This window comes from Symphodus melops (genome assembly GCF_947650265.1).
Source record: "Symphodus melops genome assembly, contig: scaffold_259, whole genome shotgun sequence".
Classification (NCBI taxonomy): Eukaryota; Metazoa; Chordata; class Actinopteri; order Labriformes; family Labridae; genus Symphodus; species Symphodus melops.
In genome coordinates, this window is record NW_027636497.1 from 20,520 (window position 1) to 30,995 (window position 10,476).

At 49.5% G+C, this 10,476-nt stretch overlaps 1 protein-coding gene across 1 annotated transcript; it reads right to left on the reverse strand.

The window, feature by feature from the left end:
- Positions 1-1,123: 1,123 nt before the first annotated feature.
- Positions 1,124-6,869, reverse strand: LOC306819448 (alpha-2Db adrenergic receptor-like; the record flags this gene model as incomplete). The annotated part of the gene is made up of 2 exons (XM_079373247.1): positions 1,124-2,239; positions 6,579-6,869. The coding sequence occupies 2 exons, from the start codon at positions 6,867-6,869 to the stop codon at positions 1,124-1,126; spliced, it is 1,407 nt and encodes a 468-aa protein (XP_079229373.1).
- Between the last annotated feature and the right edge of the window lie 3,607 nt (positions 6,870-10,476).

The window sequence follows — 10,476 nt, forward strand, 5'->3', positions numbered from 1 at the left end:
AAGCTTTCTACGTCACGTCTCGTTATTCTGCTGTTTATATGGTTTCATCAATCTTTGACTTCAGCTATGATCAACAGCTCAGAACATCTGGAGGGTGGCAGAGGCTGCTCTCATCCATCCTCACACTGATGGTAGAGGCTGCTGCAGAGTCCATCAGTATTGACTCATCCATTCATACACTGATGGTAGAGGCTGCTGCAGAGTCCATCAGTATTGACTCATGCATTGTCCTGAAGATGTTGTCAGACCATGATAATACGGGTCAGGTGCTTCTGACCGTGAGATCTGAGTGATTCAGCGTCCTGTCCACTGATTCCATCCTGAGCCTGAGAGGACAATCATCTGTCCTCAGGTTGGTTTTATTTACTCTGCAGTCTGGGAGCTGTTCTCTCTCTCTCTCTCTCTCTCCCTCTCTCTCTCCCTCTCGCTCTCTCTCTCTCTTTCAGCACATGAATGTTTAATGTCTCTGCCCCCGAGCTGCTCACAGACAACATCAGCTGCTGAAAACACTCAAACTTCTCCTCTTCTGTCCTTCTGCTCTCAGTCGGGGTTGAACCCTTCGAGCAGCTGCTGTGTAATCACGCTGACAAACATTCAACGTCCTGATTGTATCTTCAGATTGTGTTTTTTATGAAACCTAAATGATGCGTTTCAGCTCTGCACCGACGATGTTTCCCTCAAATTAAAATCTGCAGAGCTCCAGACTAAACGTTGATCAGGAGTCTGCAGCATCATCCTCACAAAGTCATTGTGATTGAGCGTTACATCCTCACTGTTTACATGGACGCTAACAAAGGGATCTGATGAAGCCTCCTGTGTAGGTGTGACATGGACCTCTGCTCTATGCTGGGGCAGTCTGTAGGGATCTTCTGTTTGTTCCAGTTGTATGGATACATAGAATAGAATAGAATAGAATTCTATTCTATTCTAATAACTGTTATCCTTCATCCATCCTCAGCTCCTTCATGCCTGTGTTTGAGTAATGAATCAATAAGCCGACTGTATGATGAGCCCTTTAATGAGGAAAACATACACACACACTCACACACACACACACACACACACACACACACACACACACACACACACACACACACACACACACACACACACACACAGAGTCTCATGCTGCTCGACGAGTCTCGAACAGGATCTTCTTGAAGGCCCTCCTGAAGTCGCGGTTGAACACCGTGTAGATGATGGGGTTCAGGCAGCTGTTGCAGTATCCGATCCAGAAGAAGAGGTTGAACAGAGAGTCAGGGATGACGCACTTCTCCCTGCAAACGGCGTGCAGACTGTACGTGAAGAAGAACGGGAACCAGCAGAGCACAAACACACCCATCACCACGGCCAGCACGAAGGTAAAGCGCTTCTCCCTCATCTGAGCCACTTTGTGTCGGGACAGAGACGCCTGTCTGCTGCGGAGCGGCCCGGGGGAGGGCAGGAGGAGGAGGTGGGAGCAGTTGTCTGAAGAAGCCCAGGATATGGAGCTGCAGGAAGGAGGAGGAGGAGGCTTCAGTCTGCTCGTCGTCCCCTCTGACTCCTTCTTGTCCTCTGTTTTAGCTCCTCCTGCTTTCCTGGGGAAGCGCAGAGCAGAGGAGAAGGAGCTTTTACCTTCACAGGTGTTCTCCTCCAGATGGATGTCATCCAGCTCTCCTCGCAGGCTGCTGCTCTCCACATTGGACGACCTGAGTCTGTCGGCCGGCCGGGGGCTCGCCGTCTCGTACGTGGATCTGCTGCAGACGCCCACCTTCTGGTGGAAGGTTCTGGCTGCACCGATAAAGCAGGTCTCCGACTGCGATGGCTGCCGCTCCATCACATTCTTGGCCACGAACACGGTGGAGGCTCTCTGCTTGGCCACTCGATAGATCTTAAAGTAAACGAGGATCATGATGACGCCCGGGGCAAAGAAGGACACGAGGCAGGAGCAGAGGATGTACCACGTCTGGTTCATGAGGAGACACTCCTGCCTGCTCATGTTCTCCTTCTTTGTATCCTCCTGCTGCGTCATGAGGAGCGGCGGGGACGAGATGATGATGGAGATGAGCCACACAACGCTAATCATGGCTTTGATCCGTTTGGGCGTCCGTTTGCGGTTGTAGCTGACGGCCTTAGTGACAGACCAGTAACGGTCAAGGCTGATGGCACAGAGGTGCACAATGGAGGAGGTGCAGAAGAGGACGTCCAGAGCCAGGTAGAAGGAGCACCAGGTGGCGCCAAAGTACCAGTAACCCATCACCTGGAGGGAGGAGAAACCAGGAGACGTGATTCAAGGATTCATTCATGCAGCACACAGCTCGTGTGTGTGTGTGTGTGTGTGTGTGTGTGTGTGTGTGTGTGTGTGTGTGTGTGTGTGTGTGTGTGTGTGTGTGTGTAACCCTGACCCTTTCATTACCACAGGTGATGCAGCGTGGAGAATGGACAGACTGAAATGCTGTAATATAAAAAATGAAGGTAATCCAATGATTCATTTTAATTGCAGCTCACTGGTGTAGAGCAGCTCACTGGTGTAGAGCAGCTCACTGGTATATAGCAGCTCACTGGTGTAGAGCAGCTCACTGGTATATAGCAGCTCACTGGTATATAGCAGCTCACTGGTGTAGAGCAGCTCACTGGTATATAGCAGCTCACTGGTATAGAGCAGCTCACTGGTGTAGAGCAGCTCACTGGTATATAGCAGCTCACTGGTGTAGAGCAGCTCACTGGTATAGAGCAGCTCACTGGTGTAGAGCAGCTCACTGGTATAGAGCAGCTCACTGGTGTAGAGCAGCTCACTGGTGTAGAGCAGCTCACTGGTATAGAGCAGCTCACTGGTATAGAGCAGCTCACTGGTATATAGCAGCTCACTGGTGTAGAGCAGCTCACTGGTATAGAGCAGCTCACTGGTATAGAGCAGCTCACTGGTATATAGCAGCTCACTGGTATATAGCAGCTCACTGGTATAGAGCAGCTCACTGGTATAGAGCAGCTCACTGGTATATAGCAGCTCACTGGTATATAGCAGCTCACTGGTATAGAGCAGCTCACTGGTATAGAGCAGCTCACTGGTATATAGCAGCTCACTGGTATAGAGCAGCTCACTGGTGTAGAGCAGCTCACTGGTATATAGCAGCTCACTGGTATATAGCAGCTCACTGGTGTAGAGCAGCTCACTGGTGTATAGCAGCTCACTGGTATAGAGCAGCTCACTGGTGTAGAGCAGCTCACTGGTGTATAGCAGCTCACTGGTATATAGCAGCTCACTGGTATAGAGCAGCTCACTGGTATAGAGCAGCTCACTGGTATATAGCAGCTCACTGGTGTAGAGCAGCTCACTGGTATATAGCAGCTCACTGGTGTAGAGCAGCTCACTGGTATATAGCAGCTCACTGGTGTATAGCAGCTCACTGGTATAGAGCAGCTCACTGGTGTAGAGCAGCTCACTGGTATATAGCAGCTCACTGGTGTAGAGCAGCTCACTGGTATATAGCAGCTCACTGGTGTAGAGCAGCTCACTGGTATATAGCAGCTCACTGGTGTAGAGCAGCTCACTGGTGTATAGCAGCTCACTGGTGTATAGCAGCTCACTGGTGTAGAGCAGCTCACTGGTGTATAGCAGCTCACTGGTATATAGCAGCTCACTGGTGTAGAGCAGCTCACTGGTATATAGAAGCTCACTGGTGTAGAGCAGCTCACTGGTATATAGCAGCTCACTGGTGTATAGCAGCTCACTGGTATGGAGCAGCTCACTGGTGTAGAGCAGCTCACTGGTATAGAGCAGCTCACTGGTGTAGAGCAGCTCACTGGTATAGAGCAGCTCACTGGTATATAGCAGCTCACTGGTATGGAGCAGCTCACTGGTATATAGCAGCTCACTGGTATATAGCAGCTCACTGGTGTGGAGCAGCTCACTGGTGTGGAGCAGCTCACTGGTGTGGAGCAGCTCACTGGTGTGGAGCAGCTCACTGGTATATAGCAGCTCACTGGTATATAGCAGCTCACTGGTATATAGCAGCTCACTGGTGTGGAGCAGCTCACTGGTATATAGCAGCTCACTGGTATATAGCAGCTCACTGGTATATAGCAGCTCACTGGTGTATAGCAGCTCACTGGTATATAGCAGCTCACTGGTATAGAGCAGCTCACTGGTATAGAGCAGCTCACTGGTATAGAGCAGCTCACTGGTGTGGAGCAGCTCACTGGTATATAGCAGCTCACTGGTATATAGCAGCTCACTGGTATGGAGCAGCTCACTGGTGTAGAGCAGCTCACTGGTATAGAGCAGCTCACTGGTGTAGAGCAGCTCACTGGTGTAGAGCAGCTCACTGGTATAGAGCAGCTCACTGGTATAGAGCAGCTCACTGGTATATAGCAGCTCACTGGTATGGAGCAGCTCACTGGTATATAGCAGCTCACTGGTATATAGCAGCTCACTGGTGTGGAGCAGCTCACTGGTGTGGAGCAGCTCACTGGTATATAGCAGCTCACTGGTGTGGAGCAGCTCACTGGTATAGAGCAGCTCACTGGTGTATAGCAGCTCACTGGTATATAGCAGCTCACTGGTGTAGAGCAGCTCACTGGTATATAGCAGCTCACTGGTATATAACAGCTCACTGGTATATAGCAGCTCACTGGTGTGGAGCAGCTCACTGGTATATAGCAGCTCACTGGTATGGAGCAGCTCACTGGTATATAGCAGCTCACTGGTATATAGCAGCTCACTGGTATATAGCAGCTCACTGGTATAGAGCAGCTCACTGGTGTGGAGCAGCTCACTGGTATATAGCAGCTCACTGGTATATAGCAGCTCACTGGTGTATAGCAGTTCACTGGTATATAGCAGCTCACTGGTATAGAGCAGCTCACTGGTATAGAGCAGCTCACTGGTGTGGAGCAGCTCACTGGTGTATAGCAGCTCACTGGTGTATAGCAGCTCACTGGTATATAGCAGCTCACTGGTGTATAGCAGCTCACTGGTATATAGCAGCTCACTGGTATATAGCAGCTCACTGGTATATAGCAGCTCACTGGTGTGGAGCAGCTCACTGGTGTGGAGCAGCTCACTGGTGTGGAGCAGCTCACTGGTGTAGAGCAGCTCACTGGTGTGGAGCAGCTCACTGGTATATAGCAGCTCACTGGTATATAGCAGCTCACTGGTGTAGAGCAGCTCACTGGTGTGGAGCAGCTCACTGGTATAGAGCAGCTCACTGGTGTATAGCAGCTCACTGGTGTATAGCAGCTCACTGGTGTAGAGCAGCTCACTGGTATATAGCAGCTCACTGGTATATAGCAGCTCACTGGTATATAGCAGCTCACTGGTATATAGCAGCTCACTGGTGTATAGCAGCTCACTGGTGTATAGCAGCTCACTGGTATATAGCAGCTCACTGGTGTGGAGCAGCTCACTGGTATATAGCAGCTCACTGGTATATAGCAGCTCACTGGTATATAGCAGCTCACTGGTATATAGCAGCTCACTGGTGTATAGCAGCTCACTGGTGTATAGCAGCTCACTGGTATATAGCAGCTCACTGGTGTGGAGCAGCTCACTGGTATATAGCAGCTCACTGGTATATAGCAGCTCACTGGTATATAGCAGCTCACTGGTGTATAGCAGCTCACTGGTATATAGCAGCTCACTGGTATATAGCAGCTCACTGGTGTGGAGCAGCTCACTGGTGTGGAGCAGCTCACTGGTGTGGAGCAGCTCACTGGTGTAGAGCAGCTCACTGGTGTGGAGCAGCTCACTGGTATATAGCAGCTCACTGGTATATAGCAGCTCACTGGTGTAGAGCAGCTCACTGGTGTGGAGCAGCTCACTGGTATAGAGCAGCTCACTGGTGTAGAGCAGCTCACTGGTGTAGAGCAGCTCACTGGTGTAGAGCAGCTCACTGGTGTAGAGCAGCTCACTGGTATATAGCAGCTCACTGGTGTGGAGCAGCTCACTGGTATATAGCAGCTCACTGGTATGGAGCAGCTCACTGGTGTGGAGCAGCTCACTGGTATATAGCAGCTCACTGGTATATAGCAGCTCACTGGTATATAGCAGCTCACTGGTATATAGCAGCTCACTGGTGTATAGCAGCTCACTGGTATAGAGCAGCTCACTGGTATAGAGCAGCTCACTGGTGTGGAGCAGCTCACTGGTATAGAGCAGCTCACTGGTGTAGAGCAGCTCACTGGTATATAGCAGCTCACTGGTATATAGCAGCTCACTGGTATAGAGCAGCTCACTGGTGTAGAGCAGCTCACTGGTATATAGCAGCTCACTGGTATATAGCAGCTCACTGGTGTATAGCAGCTCACTGGTGTAGAGCAGCTCACTGGTGTGGAGCAGCTCACTGGTATATAGCAGCTCACTGGTATATTTCTATTGAAACTACACCTGTCACATATGTACATTTAATATTCTTTGACTGTTTCTAACTGCTAAATATTTTTGCCCCCCTTTGTGTGAGTCATGAGTCAGGCGAGCATTTGTTTGTACTGGTTTGTTGTCTCTGACTTTATCCATCTGTTGTTTATTTGTTCGGTTTGGCGTTTTGGATACATTCAGTATAAACAGATAAATCACAGTTTATATAACACAGTAACCTCACCTCATTGGCTAAGGAGAAGGGGATGACCAGCGTGGCCACCAAGATGTCGGCTGAAGCCAGAGACACCAAGAAGAGGTTCTGTGGTGCCCTGAGTGCTCGGCTGGTGAACACCGCCACCACCACCAGCACGTTCCCGACCACCGTCCCCAGGATGATAACCGTGACGACCAGCACGATGAACGCCGACGCCACCTGGGAGTGAGGAGGAGACCTGGACGAAGAAGATGAGGTCTGGTTCTCCAAAGAAGAGTTTGTGGCCAAAAGCGGAGCAAATAAGTCCAAGGAGTCCATCCTGGTTAAATTTCAGACTTTATAGATAGATAGATAGATAGATAGATACTTTATTGATCCCGAGGGAAATTCAGGAAATGATCCCATTTTGAGTTTTCCTCCCAGAGCAGACGGACGGAAGTCTTTATGACTGCCGGACAGAGAGCCACTCAATAACAAGCCGTCCTAAACACGTTCTCTCTTTGGTCACTGGACAAATAAAATTCTCAACATCTTAAAGATCCAGATGAGCATGACTGTAAAAGTCACAGCACTGTCGCTGCGCTCAGTATTTCATCAGCGAACCTCTTTTTGCCTATAAGACCGTCTGAAAGAGGGACTTGCATGATTCAAGTAAAGACAAAAAAAAAGCTCCCACAGGTTAACGAACACTGTCAGAGCCTGGAGCTGAGTCCGATCATCCTCGAAGAAACCACCAGAAACAAGCAAAGCATCGTCTGTGTGCAGCTGGAGGAGATGGAGGACAGAAAGCTCTGACTGCTGCACTCAGAGAGCGGCTATAAACGCTGAGAGGAGAGACGACTGCAAAGAATCCTCACTTTCATACGAGTGCAGAGTGACACCGCTGCTGCACGCCGATCCTCCTCTGCTGGAGGAGGAGAGAGAGAGAGAGAGCAGGAGGACAGGAACAACGAGATTCAGCAGTACCATAGATGGAGGAGAGAGGAAAGGAGGATGGATAGGAGAGAGGAAAGAGAGGATGGATAGGAGAGAGGAAAGAGAGGATGGATAGGAGAGAGGAAGGAGAGGAAACAAGGGTGGATAGGAGAGAGGAAGGAGAGGAGACCAGGATGGATAGGAGAGAGGAAGGAGAGGAGACCAGGGTGGAGAGGAGAGAGGAAGGAGAGGAAAGGAGGATGGATAGGAGAGAGGAAGGAGAGGAAAGGAGGATGGATAGGAGAGAGGAAGGAGAGGAAAGGAGGATGGATAGGAGAGAGGAAGGAGAGGAAAGGAGGATGGATAGGAGAGAGGAAGGAGAGGAAAGGAGGATGGATAGGAGAGAGGAAGGAGAGGAAATGAGGATGGATAGGAGAGAGGAAGGAGAGGAAACAAGGATGGATAGGAGAGAGGAAGGAGAGGAAACAAGGATGGATAGGAGAGAGGAAGGAGAGGAGACCAGGATGGATAGGAGAGAGGAAGGAGAGGAGACCAGGGTGGAGAGGAGAGAGGAAGGAGAGGAAAGGAGGATGGATAGGAGAGAGGAAGGAGAGGAAAGGAGGATGGATAGGAGAGAGGAAGGAGAGGAGACCAGGATGGATAGGAGAGAGGAAGGAGAGGAGACCAGGGTGGATAGGAGAGAGGAAGGAGAGGAAAGGAGGATGGATAGGAGAGAGGAAGGAGAGGAAACAAGGATGGATAGGAGAGAGGAAGGAGAGGAAAGGAGGATGGATAGGAGAGAGGAAGGAGAGGAAAGGAGGATGGATAGGAGAGAGGAAGGAGAGGAAACAAGGATGGATAGGAGAGAGGAAGGAGAGGAAACAAGGATGGATAGGAGAGAGGAAGGAGAGGAAAGGAGGATGGATAGGAGAGAGGAAGGAGAGGAAAGGAGGATGGATAGGAGAGAGGAAGGAGAGGAAAGGAGGATGGATAGGAGAGAGGAAGGAGAGGAAACAAGGATGGATAGGAGAGAGGAAGGAGAGGAAAGGAGGATGGATAGGAGAGAGGAAGGAGAGGAAAGGAGGATGGATAGGAGAGAGGAAGGAGAGGAAACAAGGATGGATAGGAGAGAGGAAGGAGAGGAGACCAGGATGGATAGGAGAGAGGAAGGAGAGGAAAGGAGGATGGATAGGAGAGAGGAAGGAGAGGAAAGGAGGATGGATAGGAGAGAGGAAGGAGAGGAAACAAGGATGGATAGGAGAGAGGAAGGAGAGGAGACCAGGATGGAGAGGAGAGAGGAAGGAGAGGAAACAAGGGTGGATAGGAGAGAGGAAAGGAGGATGGATAGGAGAGAGGAAAGGAGGATGGAGAGGAGAGAGGAAGGAGAGGAAAGGAGGATGGATAGGAGAGAGGAAGGAGAGGTCTGATTCAGTCTGTTCTGTGCTCCTCATCACTCTGGACACAGGCTGTGTCTCACTTCCCTTATTTGCACCGAGTGTCCTCCGAGTTGTCTCCTCCACTTGCGTCTAAGCCCCGCCCACCAGAGATGCACGGAGGAAACGAAGCCGAGAGAGAGGACCGAGGAAATCAGACCTTCATCCTCATCATCATCATCAGACATTCAAACAGTGTGAGGGATCAGACCTTCATCATCATCATCATCAGACATTCAAACAGTGTGAGGGATCAGACCTTCATCATCATCATCAGAAGACATTCAAACAGTCTGAGGGATCAGACCTTCATCATCATCATCAGACATTCAAACAGTGTGAGGGATCAGACCTTCATCATCATCATCATCATCATCATCAGACATTCAGACAGTGTGAGGGATCAGACCTTCATCATCATCATCATCAGACATTCAAACAGTGTGAGGGATCAGACCTTCATCCTCATCATCATCATCAGACATTCAAACAGTGTGAGGGATCAGACCTTCATCATCATCATCAGACATTCAAACAGTGTGAGGGATCAGACCTTCATCATCATCATCAGACATTCAAACAGTGTGAGGGATCAGACCTTCATCATCATCATCATCATCATCAGACATTCAAACAGTGTGAGGGATCAGACCTTCATCATCATCATCAGACATTCAAACAGTGTGAGGGATCAGACCTTCATCATCATCATCAGACATTCAAACAGTGTGAGGGATCAGACCTTCATCATCATCATCATCATCATCAGACATTCAAACAGTGTGAGGGATCAGACCTTCATCATCATCATCAGACATTCAAACAGTGTGAGGGATGATGAAGATGAAGGATGTATTGATAGAAGTTGTAGAGCTTCATATTTGGTTGTTAATCTTCATGTCAGACTCTTTTTAATGGCAGCTCATCACAGAGCGACTCTTTACAAACTCACTGATGTTCATCATCTGTTTAAATGTCCCACGCTCCGTTTAGCCTCTTTTTAATCTCCCTCTTTTCTCCCCTATTAAACTCTGTTTCACTGAAGTCTGATCCTCTGCAGCGTCCAATCACTGAGTGATATACGAGAAGGGGGCGTGCCTCACCTGAGCCTCGTTAGCATCACCTGAGCCTCCTCGTTAGCATCACCTGAGCCTCCTCGTTAGCATCACCTGAGCCTCCTCGTTAGCATCACCTGAGCCTCCTCGTTAGCATCACCTCTATGGTAACAGATTACACCCAGCAAATACAACAGCAACATGGCTGTCAGAGCAGTGTGATTATTTCTGACTCAGCCTCATCGAGCCTGTTTTCTTTCACTGATCTAAGTTCACTTCCTGTTGTTGTTGTTGATGATGGCGTCGTGTTGAGAGACACTGAAGACACGCAGAAGCGAGACGGAATCAGATTCCTCCGTATGAGGTCTGAATCAGCTTTAGAAACATCAGATCTCATTTAGTGTTCAGACCAATAATGTCCATGATATGATGCTCCAGAGTGCGCTCTCTGTGAAGCGTCCAATAGGAACACTCAGAACAGCTGAAACAGGAAGAATCATCTGACTGTGAACAGGAAACGTC